The 17,339-nt window shown below is 55.0% G+C and overlaps 1 protein-coding gene across 1 annotated transcript; it reads right to left on the bottom strand.

The window, feature by feature from the left end:
* Positions 1-826: 826 nt before the first annotated feature.
* SCNN1B (sodium channel epithelial 1 subunit beta) lies at positions 827-16,001 on the bottom strand. The gene is made up of 13 exons (XM_075514912.1): positions 15,801-16,001; positions 12,420-12,738; positions 11,055-11,529; positions 9,587-9,780; positions 8,636-8,739; positions 8,003-8,166; positions 7,440-7,547; positions 4,148-4,265; positions 3,347-3,422; positions 3,100-3,157; positions 2,756-2,817; positions 1,788-1,863; positions 827-1,338 (listed from the first exon to the last, which is right to left on the bottom strand). The coding sequence occupies exons 2-13, from the start codon at positions 12,728-12,730 to the stop codon at positions 973-975; spliced, it is 2,112 nt and encodes a 703-aa protein (XP_075371027.1). The 5' UTR covers positions 12,731-12,738; positions 15,801-16,001; the 3' UTR covers positions 827-972.
* Between the last annotated feature and the right edge of the window lie 1,338 nt (positions 16,002-17,339).

Below are 17,339 nucleotides of genomic sequence, written 5' to 3'. Positions count from 1 at the left end.
TTGCGATGGGCTCCTGGGAAAGCTGTGGGCCGGCACCAGCCGGGGGCCGGGTGAGCTCGCTGCCCCGCTCAGCCCAGCCCCTCGGGGACCCCCGAGCCCCTCGGCCGCCCTCACGTCGGGGTGAGCACGGCACCTCCCCTTCCCGTAAGCCGTGGCCACCAGCGTCTTGCCAGCGCTGAACTGCACCCGCTGCCAACAGGAAACTTAAAGGCAACTTTTTATTTATTTATTGCCAAGAGTGGTACTGTTCCGTGGCCTGGCACTTCCTCCCCACGCCTAAATCTTTATGGAGGCTGCAGTCTTTATCTCCAACACACGTTATCAGCCGTGCCCACCTGCAGCGTGAGCGTTAACAAACCCTGAGCAGCAAGCACAGACAGAGCACCCGCGCGTCCAGAAGCAAAGGGATGGTTTTCTTTCGCTCGGTTTCCATTGCAGTTGTTTAGAGGTAGAAATACTGCGACCTCAGAAGTCAAAAGTAGCTGGGGTCCCAACCCAAGGGTCCGACCCATGGTGCAGCGCAGCCGCAGCACCCGCTGTGCCATGTCTCAGCATCCAGTGGGCCAGGGCCGTGCATCCACTGTCCGGACGTCCTGGCCTCTCCCCAGCACCGCCTGCCTCCCCGCCGTCCTTTCCCTGTTCCCTGCCTCGGATCCCGGCCACAGCCCTTCACAGCCGCCCGCGCCCCGCTCGTCTCGCTAGGACGTGGTTCCCACCCACGTGTTAGGAGGAAATGTATACCAGCTCTACCTACTAAAGCCAGAGCCTGACACCGACTCTATGAGATTTATTACAGGGTTTATTAGAGCGTCCACAGGGAACACTTTAAGTCGGGGAGGGGAGGACAGCCAGGGCGTTTTAGTTCCTTCCTAATTTTGATAGAGAGTAGAAGATTGCTCAGCAAGTGGCAGACTGAGCACGGCGACGGCAGCCTGCCGTTGGCAGCCAGCGGGAGGTAACGGGGTGCGCCGCTCACTCGGTTTCTGCATCGCTGTCGGGACCGAGGACGTCGAGGGGCTGGACGCGCAGCGAGTCGTAGTTGGGCGGGGGGGTGCCGGGCTCAGGGGGCAGCGCCTCGTCCCCGGGCAGGGCACCCGTGTCCTCGTGCTGGAAGCCCAGGTTGGTGTGAGCCTCCACCAGCTCCGACACCGTCGGGGGCGCGTCCGGGTACCGCGCCTGCACCCGCTTCTGCTTCAGGCCTTTGCACCAGCTGATCACGTTAATAACGGTGATCCACAGCGAGTCGATGATGATTTCCCCGAACTCGATGAGGCACAGCACCGAGCCCCCCATCCAGAACCCGAACTGGCCTCCCAGGCTCGACAGCAGCCAAACGATCTGCGGGAAGGAGAGCAGGAGTGAGCCGAGGCAGCGGACCCCGGTCTCTGATCAGCCCCTGCCCATCGCCCTGCGCGCTGGTGCCGAGCCGAGGGATGCCCCTGCCTCTCCTGCCCCCCGGGACCTGCCTGCCGAGTCCCTCGCCTGCGGGGCTGCGCTCCCTGGTGCCGCTTCTCAGTGAGCTGCCCTGCACTGGCGATGGGGACGGGAGGTGGAGGGGAAGAACGAACCGGGGGCCGCAAACCGGCCGGCGGAGGCAGCTTCGTCCGCTTCATTGCCACGGACGCGTGAAGCAGCAGCACCGGGGGGACCGGGCGGACCCCCGCTAAGCGCCTCCGGACAGGGCTGATCAGCCCCGAGGAGCTGAGCCCTGCCCGCGCGTCTGGGGTGACGCGTTTCTGCGCCTGCTCCCCGGGCGCCGTGCAGGAGCGGCAGGGATGGGCGCTCACCGTCGTGGCGGCAGACTCCGAGATGGTGCGGTAGTTGTACTCCTGGAAGTAAATGTTCAGCTTGATGATCCCGTTTCTGTAAGGGACAAACGGCAGCTCAGCACAGAGCTGGGCTGCGGGCGTCCCGCGCCTCCGCTCCGCCGCCTGCCCGCGGGCAGGGCCGCGCACAGCCCGGCCCGAGCTGCTCACGAGCGTCCGCTGAAACTGCTGCCAGGCACGTGGAAGAAGTTAAAAAGTGCCACCGGCTGCGAAGGGAAGAGGGACGCGGTTCTGAGGTTCCTCTGGGAAGCACTTGCGTGCCTGGAAGCTTCTCTGGGGCTGTCTGCGTTCCCTTTTCCAGCTGCCCCGGTTAGTCTCGAGGGGCCATCGCCCCTCTGCACCTCCTGTTCCTGTGTGCACCCACAGAGCGGCTGCGTCACGACCGACTGCGTTACAGGGGGCTTAATGCGAACAGATCGGCCAATAGCTGTGAAACCGTGTCCTCGCTCTCTAGTTTTTTTTCCTTGGGGAGAAAAACCTCTTCTTTTCCTACTAACGCAGGGTTTAGGTTTTCAAAGGGTAACTCAGCAGTCGCCCTAATTCTGGTGCATCCCCCCTACTGCTGCTGCTGTTGGCAGATTCAGACGTGTAAGTATGAAGGGACGAACGTTACGATCCAGGAGCTGGACCCTGGCAGTTCACAGCTTCAGAGCTTCCAGATTCTATAGGAACGGATTAGGAATGCTGCGGTTAGTGTCGATTTTAACTTCACCCTCATTTGTCTGACCCCGTTTGTCACTATGGAGAGCAGGGGATACGCGTGAAGCGCGTTCCAGGTTTGCTTTACGTACCTTCCAGGCAGACGTGTGCCAGATCTTGTCCTCCCTTTGCGTTAGCACACGTGTGCGCTGGCCCATCGCCACGGCTCACGTTAGCCTAATGTTAACAGGCTCAGTAGAGAAGATAAAGTGGTTGTTCCTGTCACTTACCTGTCCAGAGTCACATTTGTTGACATATCCCTTTCATAAGACAGAATATGGAAAATCCAGTCCTAGGAAAACAAAATGTATTCAGAGCTGAGCAGAAGCATCCTCCCCGGCCGCCTGCCGGGGCAGGAACCCAAGGGCGTTGCAGGACCCCGGGAGGAGGAGCTGCGGCGGGGCTGTCCCTCCTCCGCTCTCACGCCTGGCACCAGTGTTTGCACGCTGAAAATGTGTAATTTAGCAGAGAGGCACTTGCTACCTGGACATTAGCTCTGGAAATACTGCGTGATTCATGTGGCTAAGAACAGGTCATTATTAATGGGTGTTTCAAAACAAGAAATCGGTGTTACCTCCGAAGCTTCAGAGGGCCAGTCTGCCATGGAGATGGTCATCTTATACTGCGTGTCGCTAGGGAGAGGAAAGGGGAGCGTTGGTACAGGAGTTTCCCCTCCTCTGAAGTCGCTGGAACTTCAGGTCTCATGCAGAAAAGCAGCCCCGCGGGATTGACTGCCATTCTAGAAAGGTCAGAATTGATGGGAGACGAAATGCAGGATCCCCTCCACCTTTACAGCTGCCAGAAATGGCTTATGTACTTACTTGCACGTTTCCTTACAAGAGTCAATACAAATCTGTCTGTGTCTTATACTTGATCTCAGTGATGAATAGCAATATGCTGTTTGGTGGAAACAAAAAATCAAAGCACCTCTTTAGATAAGGACCCCGCTTACTGGCTTATATCAATTTCATTTAATAAAATGAATATTCAGGTGTGACCTGCCGCACAGGTTTGCTGTCTTCCCCTCTAACCTTCCTTGCCTTGAGAAGCTCAGGCAAAGCGGTCGGACAATTTAATAACAAATGAAAAAGATTTTTTTCTGCAGACAGTTTCTGTGGAGTCGGTGGTTTTGGCTCAGCCCTGGCCAGCTGCAGGGCTGGGAGGGCGGCTGCTGCCCCAGCTGCCCGTGCGGAGCCGTGCTGCCCGTCTCTGCCCGCCCGTGGGGAGCAGCGGACGCCCCCGCCTCTGCGCACCCTCGCAGGAGCCCGTTGCCCCCGCTCGGGCCAGCTCGTCTCCGCACTCTTCAGGCGCGGAGGCCTGGAGCGTTGCCCCTCTGCCTGCCCTTGGGACCCAGGGGCTCCGTTACCTGCCCTGGCTGGAGCCAGCCGTCCCGGAGAGCCCTGCCCTGGGGCAGCGCGGAAGCCGAGGACCCCCAGCCCACGGCCGGCACCGAGGTTTCGCCCCTTCTCCCCGGCGCTGACCCGAACGGCCACGGGGAGACTTTACATAGGCAAAAGCCATTCACCTCTTGCATTCACAAGTAAAGCTCCCGTCCGCTCCCGCCCCTCCTGCGCGCCAGGACCCCGGGCAGGCTGCGCAATTAGTTTTGTTCACGTTCTTACCCCAACCTGGGTTATCTTCGTTATTGCAATAATTCACCCCTTCGGGTAAAGGAAACATATAGTGACCGCATCCACAGATTTCAATCATGTGATTTTGGAAACAAGAGCGCAGGCAAGCCTGAAAAAAGGAACAGGGAGCTGCTTAGGCGTGGGCTGAACCTGCTCACCCCCCTGCTGCTGGGGTCTACGCTGCCTATGGGAATTACTCGGCTCCGAGGTATTTTCTCTCTTTTGCACCGAACAGCTGATTTTGTGGCTGCGCACACAGAAGGCTGAAGGCGCAGCGGGAGCGGGTGCTGCCAGCGCCCGTCCCTGCGCGATGCCGTGACCCCATCCTCCAGCGTGCGCCGAGCATCGCCAGGCACCGCGGCAGGCTCTGGTGACGCTGGCTTTACACAAGTGACACTGGTTTTACAGCGGCGAGACGAGGCGGGTGGATAAGCTGCCGTGTGTAGAGTTGCACTGCAGTTACGGTTTTCTTTACGATGTATTTTTACTGCTGCTCCTGGAGAGTTTAAGGCCCATCCTAGTTGTGAGCTGCCCGTGGGGAAGGCACCTTGCAGGAGCAGACGGGAACTCGGTGCCTGCTCCCAGTTGCACAAGAAACTGCTCATTTCTTAACTATTTTAGGGCTTCACGGAAGCAATACGGAGTTTCCAAAAAGGAATAAAAATGTTCTGTACACCTATAGACACTGCTGTTGTCTCCAGGCTTTATATGACATACTGACAAAGGGCTGGTTTCCACTTTAAAGCCAGGACTCTAAAAATACTTCAACATAAAGAGCAGGTTTTAGAAATCTGAATTATCTTATCTGTGCATCTGCGTCTCTCCTTGAAAGGATTGCAGCCGCAGCTTCGGCAGCGTGCGAGCCGGGCTGCAGCACTGCCATTAGCTCGGTGAGGCATGAAGTTAATCATCCGAGATTGGAGTGGGATTCTGGATGAAACGGTGCACAAAGCAATAACAAAGTCTATGAAAAGATAATTAAATTTAACAGCTCCAGCTAGGTAGAACAACCAGAGAATTTCTGTGTGATACAAAACGCTTACAGAGCTCACTGCCATCAGGGAGCGATGCAAAAGCCTGATTCTGCTGCGAGGTCTCTGAGCTGACGTGAATTATGTGGACGTAGAACCCCAGCCAGCATTCAGCAACTTTTAAGTGATAATGCAATCATTTCAAGTATTTGCTTAAACGTTATACAAGCATCTTAAAAAGCAGGGTAAAGTGATCCAATTGTTATAATTATATAAAGGCAGAAATATAAAAAACCCTGCTAGACCAAAGCCCTCCCACTTCTCTGGGGTGTATTCTTCAGGCTTTTGTAAATGACCCCCAAAATGGTTTTGATGTTTTCCTTATTGCCAGATCTCGCCCTGCAGAAACGCTTCTCCCTCATGTTATAGCCTGTTACAAATTAACCAGTGCTTAATGTTTACACTATATTTTTCTACAGATTCAAGGTTTACAAACACTCAACTTTCTCATCCCAATTTTAAAGTGAAGAAAAGGCAAAGGTCTCTCTCCATTTCCTATACAAACCAAGCAGGCATTTTCAGGGTGAAAAATGACTTCATTCCCTTAAAGAGAAAAGGATTAAAAAGAGCAGGCGTGTTCAGGAGAGGAATCCCTCCCGTATATTCCTCTCCTGTCAGGGATAAATATTACTCGCGTACACAAGAGACGAGCTGCTTTGCACATTAGAGCAATGCCGCGGCTAAAACCCGGGGCGCAACAGTCGTGCCGCGGAGGGCCCCGAGCAGCCGGAGCCAGCGGGTCCCCTGGGAAGCGTCACCGTAACGTCCCGGCAAAAGCTTCCCAGAGCCGCGGTGACCGGTCACGCCGCAGGACGGCACCTGCGGTTCTGGGGACGGAGCAGCTTTGCTGTGCCGGTGCCGGCGGCACAGGCAGCTACGGCGATCGCTCCGTCACCCCGTGGGTTTAGGGAAGCTCGCCCGTTGGACGTGGTAATGACTAGAGCCTGCCCCTTGCTGGTTGATCTACCTACAATTAAAAGATTTCAGCCAAGCATGGAAATTGGAGGGGAAAAAAGGTATTCTCACAGCTGAAAAAGAAAGTAATTGCCGTAATGACATGGCATGAGCAGTTACTCTTTCTAAAGGAGAAACAACCGCGCTGCAGCCTCCTGCGGCCGAGCTGGGCAGCGGGCAGAGGAGCGTGGGGCCGGCGCTGCGCCGGGAGCGGGTCGGCCCCGGGAGGACGGGGAGCTGCGCTCCCAGCTGGGCGCTCTGGAAGAAGCCTTCTCCCAGTGTTTCCCCCGTTGTTAAGGAACCGGCATTACCCAAAGCTGTTGGGACTGTCAGCCCGTTTCAGACGCTCTCCCCGGCGCCGAAGGGGAGCTGCCTCCCGGCTCCGTCACCCTGGGGCTCCAGCGGTCCCCAGCACCTCCCAGTGAAACCGGTGCAGGGAGGGAGGCCGGGCGGGACGCGGGTGCGAGGTGCCCTCGGCTGGGGCTGCGGTTCTGCCCTCCGAGCTGAGGCAGCGACCGACCGGAGCCTGACGGCAACCGGGGCTGCTCGGGGAGCCAAAAGGGGGGGAAGTGGAGAAGCAGCAGTTTTTAAGGGGCCAAGGGGCCCAGGCGCACCCTGCTCTCGCTTCGTCTGGTTTTCAGGGGGAGGGGGAGGCCTCCGCTTCGGGGAGCCGAGCTCCGAGGCGACAGGGTACGGGGAAAGGGCCAGCATTAAACCGCGCTCGTACGTGGAGGTAAAAATATTTGCTTTTTTGTCTGCAAATTAGGACTTTGCTGTTAGGTCGCACATGGCAGGGTCCCGAGTAACAACAGAGATCCCGGGGGTTTGCTGTGTTTCGGCTTTGGAGAAAAGGACAGAAAGGACCGTTTTCATCCCTCTCAAAATGAAACAAACTTCATACCTGGCTAAGGGAACAAAAAACTGCTGATGCCCTTTCCCGGCCGTACGAGCTGTTTTGGTGTGAGAACGAAAACTGAAGATTACGCTAAACTGTGTTGCCTGCCAGAGGACTGTTCCTTATCTTTCGATGCAAGTTTTAATACCTGCATCGTTAGGTCTTGCTCCTGCAATACACAGTTACTTCCACTGGATCCACTGGGATCGTTTCCAAACCTGGAGCTATTGAGCATCCAGAGTCACGTGCTGGTTTCTTACCAGAAAAGAAGGGTCCCGTGTTTAGGTTACGCTTTCTACTTTGTCATTGCCGATGCTCCAGCAATCCTGCACGCTGGTCAAAGATTTTAACTGCTTTGACATTTTTCCTAAACAGCCTTGCTTGATTTAAAAACGTGTTTTACCTGTATGGAGTAGGAGGTATTGTATTGGCTATAGAGATTTTTTACAGGCACATCAGACCCGTTCATGGTGCAGTCACTGTAGGGATAGCCCATCCGTTCCAGTTCATCCTGAAAGAAAACCGAAACAGCAAATTTCAGTAGTCATCGCTCCTCCCCAGGTCCCTGGTGCCCGTGTCTAGAGGCTCTGCAATTCCTGTATTCCCCGCTGGCTTTGAAAAAAATCAAGGAACCGCAGGCGGCAGAGCTGAAGGAGCTGCAGCCCGTTCCCCGGGGCGGATCGGGGCAGACGGGGTGTTCAAGAGCAGCATGTTTTAGCAAGGCACCTTCTGACATGCTGAAGGAAGAGGGAACAATGACCTGAGCTCAATATTTTGGCTTCAATAAAGCACTTTGCCAGGACAGTTACATAAAAGTCTCCATAAACTGTTCCAGCCCACAGCTAGCGTATACCTTGACTCTTTTGGTTTGAGCCAGTTCAGCCAAGACTTAAAACAAACTTGGTTGCAGTCCCATCAGATAACATTATTCTCAGACAATCTGCTCTAGAGGAATGCCACACATACCACTAACACGCCGATGGAGGTTTCCGTCCCGGCCATTGCATAGATGCCCTGGTCCTTAAGGAAGGGGAAGCTCTTCTGTTGATGCAGCATGAGCCTGGCCCCGGCAGCGGAGGACAGGTAGGGGATATAGTCTTGCTGGCTGATGTCCAGAATTAACTTCAGCCCTGGGACACCAGAAAAAACACTCAGAACAGGAATTGTATCGAAATGTGAGTCTTTGGGGAAAAAAGGAATCTATTTTCTTTTCACTGCACACAAAAATCTCCGTCCTTGGGGGAAGAGCCGGGGTCTGGCTGCCACGTCAGCCTTGCACGTGCATAAACACGCGTGATGGCGAACGCACAGGATGGAGATACCTGAGTGACTATTCAGACATTGCCTCAGATATTTTGGCTATCCAGATGTTACACTTTTGCAAAGTAACGTGTGTAGTCACAGTACTTGTTTCTACGTGGTACGTTTCCCTTTTGGGGGCTTATCCCCTCCTGGAAGCCGTTACTCCCTGCTGTAGTGCTCCAGAGACACAGAAATGGTAAATCCGTTCTATCTGACAGAAACGGCCGCTGAGAGACAGAGTAACTCCCAGCGCTTCGCTCCTTTAGCTCCTGCTTTCTTAGCAGGGCTCTCTCTTACCGAACTCAGCTCCGGGGTTGGAAGAATTCAAAGCCTCTTCGTCCATGCCCCAGTTGAAGATGTAGCAGTTACCGTGGTCTGGGTGATAGATTTGGGTGAAATTCCTGGAAGAATCATGCACATAAAACTGTGACTCTCGGGGAGGACTACAGGGTTATAAAACAGTGCAGCTGGTGGGACCGGCGCTTGGTGGTTAGGTCTGCGATTCACTTTAAATTGCTTCGTTTGTTGAATGCCTATATAGAAATTCCAGCTGATATAATTTCAATCAATCTGCTGTTGAAAAAGAAGCGAAGCAAGGTACTGGTGTGTACTGAGACACAGCCACTGGGGATAACGCTGTCTCGGAATGTAAAGGAATCGTCTGTCACGCAGACGGGAGAAAGAACTGCTTGATCCGAGCTGTGCTAACAGGCTTTGGCTGGTGTTACGGCTCGTCCTTTGACAGCAACCCTCTGCTGCCCTCCTTGCAGAAGGGGCAGGAGCCTGGGGTGCTGCTGGGCACTCCTGTTTCTCAAAACTGGATATATAAATATGGCGTTCACAAGAAACGACGATGGCTAAAATGCATTTCTCAGAGCCTTGTGTAAAAAGGGGGGGTGCACTGCTGTGCCGGGGTACGCTGACTCAGCACCTGGGCTGGCAGCTGGTTATTTATCACCAGACACCCTGGGGAGGTCCCATGGATGCTGTTAGTCTCGGTACGTCATGAGCAAAACGGCCCATCCAAAACTAAAACTCAAGCCAGCACTATCCCAAAATAACCTGTTTCATCCGCTATTACATCCAGAAACGCTCTGGGAAATGTCATTAGAGTTAAGGACCAGCAGAAATCTCTTTATTAACTGATATATACCTTAAAAAGAGAAAAGAAGGCAGCTGCCTTGCCTTTAGTGTCCCGTACCGTTCCTGATGTGACAGAAAAGGGCAGGGAGCTCGGGATGCACCTACTTGTAGTTGCAGGGTTCGGCCCCATAGAGACACGCCAGGATCATGTCTTCTGCCTGGTAGCCCATCCTGATTCTCTCGTGCAGCGGCACTTTGGAGAGGATGCTCGTGGACTGCAGGATGTACCACTCGGTCACCGCCTGCGCCGCGCTGGTGAAGTTCCTGTAGGTGCAGTTGTTGGAGCCCTGATGGCTGCACTGGGGACACACAGCAGGCGGGTCTGAGCCTGTCCCGCGGCGGGGACGGCAGGAGGGACGTACGGCACGCACCCCCTCCCTGCGCGCTCGGCCGGATGCCAGCCCTGCCTGCTGCTCCCGGGGAGCGAAGGAGGGACGGCCGGCCGGAGCTGCGGAGCCGGCTGCCGCATCTGCATGTGCTCAGGGACGGGTCCCTCCCCGGGGGTATCCCAGCTGGGCAGATTCTCCGTCGGTCCCAGCGTTACCTCCACAGGCTTGCAGAAAACGCCACTTTTTGGCCAATTCTTTAAGGCTGGAGTTGCCCCAGCTTCCAAGCTCTGGTCCGGCAGGTCCTCGAAGCCTCCGTGGGAGCAGAGGGTGGGGGGTCGTGAGACCACCACGTGCCTCTGCGCCGAGGACAGGGGCAGGGGCAGCAGCCGCAGTCTCTCCCCGGCATTTTGGGTGCCGGACCCGAGGAAGAGGTGCAGGCAGCGGGGAGCCTGCGCGGAGCAGCACCTCTGCCCTGGCTCTGCCCTGGCTCTGCCCTGGCTCTGCCCGCAGCAGGGCTGCGCCGGGCCACCCCAGAGGACGTACGGCATTGTCCTCTGCGCTGCGGGCAGCCTCCGCTGACCACCGCTGTGCACGCTTGGTTACTGCCCGTTGCTGCCCAGCGTTTCCAGCATCCCTCTCGCCAGAGGCTGCCGGACCCCTGGCAGGATCCGCTCCGTACCTCTGATGCAGTGCGAGGCTGCTACCGCTGTCCGTCCCTTTTTCCATGAGGAACCTGCTGATCTTACTGATGGCATGCAGCTACCTACATTCGTCATGGACTAACTTAACCCAGCTCCTTGCTGGGTTTCCTCTCATTTAAGGAAGTATATTTAGGGTATGATCCTGCTGCAGGCCCCATGGACAGAAATCCGGCAGCTTCAGCTGGATGTCTGGCTGCGTAACCTGCAGGGGATCAGACCCCCCTCTGGTTTTTAAAACAGATTAAAAAAAATTTAGAAACATCTTAAAATACCTCTGTGCTGCCTTCCTCAAAAAACCAAGCAAACAGCCCTGGAGCCTTGACGTAACACGCCACAACTTGCAGCTGCCCTGTACCGAGGATGCCACCAGCACGGGCAGCCCCCAGCCCTGGCGCAGCCGGACCAGAGCCCCGAGGCAGAGCGGCTGCGGGCAGCTGGTGGGGAGGAGACGCCGCTCTCCACGCTGCATCCCTGCCGGGGATCCCAGCCCGGCGCTGCCCAGCCCTCGCCCCTCCCGGCTGCCTCCCGCGGGACCCCTCTCACCAGCTTCACCGCCAGCTTGTACTTCTTTTCTTCCGATGTCGCGTTGGCTGGGGCAGGTGGAGCAGCCGTTTGGTTGCCTGCAGCCGTTTGGTTGCCCGCAGCGGTTTGGTTGCCCCCAGCAGTCTGGTTGCCCGCAGCGGTTTGGTTGCCCGCAGCGGTTTGGTTGTCCCCAGCAGTCTGGTTGCCCGCAGCGGTCTGGTTGCCCGCAGCGGTTTGGTTGCCCGCAGCGGTTTGGTTGCCCCCAGCAGTCTGGTTGCCCAGAGCAGTCTGGTTGCTCTCAAAGATGTCCAGGATGACGGGGTTGTCTTTGTCGTGCTCGTCGATGAGGACCAGGGGTATCTGGTGCCAGAGCCCCAGGTCGAGCGGCGGGGAGGTGTTCTCGCTGCTGTTCCCCGGTGCGGGCTGCAGGATCCTCTCCAGCGCCGCTTCGATGAGCCTGTCCAGTTCTCTCAGCAGGTGCTTCACCTCTGAGTATCTGCAGGACAAAGGGTGGTTACCAGGCGGTGCCGAGGCGGTGGGGACATGCGGCAGCTCGTTCCTGGGGACCTCGGATTGCCGCCTAAGAATTTACTGGAGAATGACGGGAGCCTCTGTGCACGGAGCACGGCCAGCTCAGACGCGGGCATCCCAGTAGCCTGCAACCGGGCAGAAAACCAGCGGGAGGATAAACAGTGTGCTGTGGTGGTGAACCGTGTTCTGTCAGTGCAGAACCGAACTGGTTGTATTTCAGTAATTCACTACAGTTTACACAAAACATCTCTAGCAAGCAGAGATGAAAAAACACCAAAGCAATTCCTGCGCGTCGGTCAAGAGCATCTTGCCTTGGGCTACACCTTTGCACGGATATATATTCGAAGCGACTCTAACAAAAATCAGTTACTCCTTGGAAATTACGGTCGAGCTACATCACTGCAGCTCCCAGCCGATGCTGCTGTTTAACCAGCCCTCAATGGCCGGAGCGTAAGCGGTAAGAGGTACGTTCACAGCGAGGAAGGAGAAAGAAAGGAATTGTGGGGAAAGACTGAGAGACTGATCGTGGCTGTGACAAGTGAGTTGAACTTCGAGTTCTCCCTGAGACAGGGAAAGTTTACAGGGAGGCAATGACCATCGTTAGATTAACTGCTACAGTAAGGAAAACCAGGCAAACTCGCAGGCACACGAACCCTCCTCTGGAGCTGAGCCGTTCGCCTTCATGTTGTCCTCCTTTATTTGGCTTTTAGTGCCACTTGGGGAGTCAAAGGATCGTTTCCGTTGATGCTCCTAACACGATACCGCAGACAGGAACGGATCCACAGTACCTTACGCTAGCCACATAACTGAGGGTGTTGCAGCACGACTGGGTAAATTAGGTGAAGAAAAACTTACTTGAAAGGGTTGGCATTGCAGACCGTGACCGCTGGGAACTTCATGGTCTTAAAGCCAATAGAGAGAGATGACGTGACGTTGTAGGAGAGGTAGGTGTTAATGAGGATACCCCACTGCCAGAAGACCAGAGACGCGAAGAGCAGCGTTAGGAAGAACCAGATTAATTTCTTCTTCGGCCCCTCTTTGATGATGCGCTTTGGGCCGTGGGTGTTGGTGTTGTCGCAGTACCAGACCAGCAGCTCCTTGTAGGTGTAGCCAGGGCCCTTCTGCAGGCGGTGCAGCGCCCGAACGAAGTACTTCTTCAGGTTCATGCTGCCGTCTGCAAGTGGGAGACAAGACATCAAACCAGCCATGTGGAGAGGCAAGCTTTGCATTACGCCACGTGTACTTGTATTGTCAGCAAAGCGGAACTGGAGTAGCTACGTGACGGCGCGGCCGCGGTTTTACAACCCAGGAGAAATTCAGAGCAGATGTTCTGCAGGGTCACACCGTGGCAGTGAAATGGCCTGGAGCCCCTCACCTCCTGAGAGGGTACCAGGGGGAGGTTTGTGCTTTGCAGCTCCAGAAGCGGCGAATGTTTTTGTCGTGTCCCTTCTGGGGTCCCCTCTGGCCCCGGGACGGTTAAGTGACTTGGACCTGCTGGACGTGGCCGTGCCTGCAGCGACTTACGGAGCACTGGCCCCCGGGCTGTGCAAGTGTCACAGTCAATAACAAGACAACTTTTTAGGAAGTCGGTGTTTTGTGCGCGAACCGGTACGTCTCCGACATCGTCCGAAACCTTTGCCAACCAGGTGAACCAAGCGCTACAGACATCAGCCGGTTTCAGGTAGCATTCAGGCTAACCGTGTCTAGTGGCCAAGCTAACAGAGGGCTTAAGACGGTTTTTCTTAAAAGTAAAAAGTATTACAGCACAGCAGCTATCGGAGGGGGCAGGAGAAGAGGACCTGGAACCAGCAGCACCGTTCCCAGGACCAGGAATGCCACTCAGCGCTGCTGCCCGCCGGAGGAAGGACAACGGATCGGTTTTTTCCACCAAATTCCTTTGTCTTTCAGATACTATCGGTATGCTTCCACTGCTCATGTGAGGGATGCTGCATATTTTACATTCATATTGTGAGTAAATAGAACATTTTGTGCTGCTATTTTAAGATGAGAATTTGTGTTACTAAATCTCAGTATCCCGAGGCAGGATTTCAAAACAAACCCGAGTCAGCTGCTTAGAACATTTTTCAGATTTAAACTGTAGGAGAACAGAATTAAAGATTAACGCTGCATATAACTCAGCATTCTAGAAGAAAAAGTGCTGAAGTAATACAGCAGTATTTCAATAATGAGCAGCACTCAGCAACGCAGAAACTCGATGAACACAAAGTCACGTGCAGCCAGGCTACCGAAGGTACAAAAGAAGCTGAGGGGTGCGCACAGGCCTCTTGGGGAGCGGGAGCAACTGCGGCCTTCTCACTTTTCCAAAAAAAAAAAAAAGTAATACTGATTCATGGATTTATTGGCCAGATCTGCAAAATCTCCTGGGTGGTATATACAGAGTTTGATAAAAGTACAAACCCAATAGATTTTATGATGCCTCCCTCCACGATGCAGAGAGACGATGCTTTTCATTGCACAGCAGGTGAGGTTAGACGTAGCCTAACACCGTGAGGTCTCGCTGGGAGACTGCTTTGGAAAGAAGCAGCTCTGGCTGCTTCCCCCGAGATCCGAGGGCAGGCTCTACTCTCGTCTGAAAGCGTTGTGCTCTCCGAGGAACACGAGTCCTGGGACTTGGACCCCCCGGGCCTCCCGGACCCCCAGCCCCCCCGCGCATCGTCAGCTCGTCCTCTGTGAACTGGTGCCCCGGAGGTTCCCACCCGCGGCGGCCTGCAGAAGGGTTTATTCACAGAAGGAGCTGACATCGCATCAGGTGCTCGTTGGCTTTTGGGCAGGACTATAACGAAAACAGGAGCGACGACCTCAGCCTCTGCTTAATTACCGGCGGCTGGAGGGAAGACGTGAAACGCGCGCGGCCGTTCTGCCCGAGCCTCCTGCTGCCGGGCGCGAGCACAAACCCATCTCAAGGCACAGCCTCCAGATCGGTCTCTGCTTTATAAAACGGTACCGTCAAAATACATTTACATCCAGAGAGACTAGCAAGGCAAACTAGTAAATATTTTCCGCCTTTTAAGAAATCCAATAAAAGATTTAGATTAGATTAAAATTTAAAACACACCTACACTGCACTGGGCAAAATCCAGCCCGGCTGGACCTGACTGGCCGCATGCCCCGCAGCCTCTGTTTGCTCTGCTGCTTACAGACCGCGCCGGCCAAACGCGGAGCGTGGGCTCCTGCCGAGAGTCCGAGACCTGCCACGCAGGCATCCCAGCTTGTACAGATCTTTGTGGGTTGCTCCTCAACCTGACGTTGCTGTGAGAAGTTATTATTTCTTTTTATATTGTTTCCTGAGGCTGAATTTTAGCTTTTTTTTTCCTGATGGCAATGTTGAGCCACATACTTACGGTTTCAGGAGCACCCGCAGAGTAAAAGCTCTACTTTCATATCTGAGTAAAGGTAAAGATACTGAACGGCTAATTTTGACGCTGCTTTATCTTTGTTCATGGCTTTGCAGGAGTCATCGATACGCTTGTTCTCCACCTTGAATTTATTTCCATTTAAGCACCTACCCTGAGAGTGCTCTTGCAAAGTCATGGTATGCTTGCTAGCGAGAGCAATGGGAAGATGCTGCGCTGGGAAAGGAAAACCAGCTCTAAATCAGTTTTAAGCAAAGATTAGAGTGCTTCCAGCTCACTTTATCTTTTCAGCTCACCAACCGTAAAAACGCTGTGCTGAAGGGCAGCATTTTCACATTTTTAAGTTAGACTCAGGCCACACCGTGGAAAATAAGATTAAACTAGTTTTTAGATGTGTTTTAAACTCATTCAGGACATTTTTTCCCAACGTCAAAGCTACTGGACCTGTTCTTTGCAAGCGCTGCTCCGTCCTGCGGTCCCGCGGGGCACCTGCCAGCAAGAGCACAGGCACGGGGACGGGGACGGGGACGGGGACGGGGATGGGCACGGGGACGGGGTCGGCTGGAAGAGCTGCCTCATGCAGGATGCCTGCAGCATCCCTGCCCTGCCATGAAAACACATGGATCCCCAAATTAAAAAACCGAGTTAACAAAGGTGTGCTGGCAATAGAGTCACGGGTTTTGCAGGGGACATCTTAACACGGCAGCAGAGCGAAAGACCCGGGTTTACTCTTCCTTTAGGCATAAGCTGTGCTTTCACATGGAAGGTCGTTGGATAAAAGACATGAAGCAAAAGCTGCGCTTGACCATACCTGGATGACATTTTTTCAATCTTTTTCTCATTTTAATAGTTTTCTTCTTACCTTTATTTCCAGAATATTTCCAAACGGACTGCTTGTCTCTTTCTCGCTGCTGAAAGCCACTCTGTGCCACTCCGTGCGACGTGCCTTGCCCGATCGGAAGCCAAAGCCCCTGCTACTGGGGGGCTCCTTGCCCCGGGCACAGAGGCTCAGTGCTCGGACGCCGAAGCTGTTCGGAGGGGGTTTGGTACCGATTTTGGTGCCAGCCTGGAGCCTGTCCTGCTCTCCCCCATCAGCGGGCTGTACCTGGAGCAGACGGGTGACAAATGAGGGACGACAAGACCCACCCTCCATCGGCACACAGATCACGTCACCCCTTCCCAAAACCCCCTCTGGAGAAAGGGAGCAGGGGCTGCGGTGGGACAGGAGCTGAGGAGATCAGGGCTGGGGACTCAGAAGGTGCTTCCCCCTGGATGGACACGCAGCCCAGCTCCTGCTGGTGCGTGGCACGCAGGGCAGTCTCACGGTTACAAAAATCTGTCCCTGCTGCCACCCTCAAATCCCCCGTTACTCACACAGCGTGTGAAGCTCGAGGGCCTGGATGTTTTGGCAGCTCCCAGCTGCCGCTCACTGGTTTTATTTCTTGTTTGGCTGCTCCACTCCCAAGGCCCTGGTCAGGGAAGGTGAACACGCACCCGTAAGGCTCCCCCACTCCTTTTCCTCCTTTGCATTTTTTATTGTCACACCGCTCCGTTTGCAGGACCGGTGCGTAATGTGGGGATAAGAACTGGCTTCGTCTCCTTTGCAGGTGAGCTGTAGCAGTGCGTTACTGCTGCGTTCCAGCCCCGAGGGTCCCTGCGGCGCCTGCAGCTCACGCCGTGCTCTGCAAGCACTGACCTCGCCAGCCCGTGCTGCACCCTCTCCGGGGAACCAGCACCGCTTCCCTCACCGCCCCCGCCGTGCTTTGCGCTGGGCTGCCCCTTGTCAGCACACTGGTGTCACCTCAAATGACTTTCAGGAATGGATCCAGGGCCACAGGACCCCTGCGGTGCGCAGGGTGCCGCACGCCCTTCTCCTGGCAGTACCCGCATCCCTGCGATGACCGAAGCCGTCCCAAAAGCGACCTGCGCCTGGTTCTAGCGCGGTTTGCTTTGTGCTGCGAAGGAGGTGTCCTCACCTCCCCCCAGCAGCCGCGAGTCCAGCCCTGCATCACCCCAGCATCATCCCAGGTGAAACTCCTCCACCTTAGGGGTGAGATCAGACTCCCACGTTACGAAATGATTGTGGTGACTGTGCTGAATCTCCTCTGGGGTTTTCCTAGGGCAATCGCCACTCAAAGGAAATAGAGACATAAGCAAAACTCGGCACACTCTTGGAGGCTCCAGGGTGGTACCTCGGCTGCAAAACCACTCCAACGCTGCTGGGCCTGATATTGCGATTATTCAGTACTTTCTCTCCTGGGACAGGCAACAGTCATTCCTCTTTGACCACCCGCTGCTCATCTGCCATCTTCTCCAGAGCTTGATGAAAAGACCTTGTTTTCCCAGAGAAGACATTTATGCTACCTAGTGGTATTTTTGCAAATTGGAGGAAACATTTTTA

This window comes from Mycteria americana, chromosome 12 (genome assembly GCF_035582795.1).
Source record: "Mycteria americana isolate JAX WOST 10 ecotype Jacksonville Zoo and Gardens chromosome 12, USCA_MyAme_1.0, whole genome shotgun sequence".
Classification (NCBI taxonomy): domain Eukaryota; kingdom Metazoa; phylum Chordata; class Aves; order Ciconiiformes; family Ciconiidae; genus Mycteria; species Mycteria americana.
The sequence above is the reverse complement of the archived record's forward strand: the minus strand, read 5'-3'. Positions and strand labels throughout refer to the sequence as shown.

Excerpts from the sequence above, each read along its gene's own strand:
- SCNN1B (XM_075514912.1), bottom strand. The coding sequence starts at position 12,730 with ATGAACCTGAAGAAGTACTTCGTTCGGGCGCTGCACCGCCTGCAGAAG. Across the intron at positions 11,530-12,419 it reads TGCAATGCCAACCCTTTCAA|ATACTCAGAGGTGAAGCACC; the intron begins GTAAGTTTTTCT and ends TTTGTCCTGCAG. Across the intron at positions 4,266-7,439 it reads ATACCTCCTACTCCATACAG|GCTTGCCTGCGCTCTTGTTT; the intron begins GTAAAACACGTT and ends TCCTTTTTTCAG.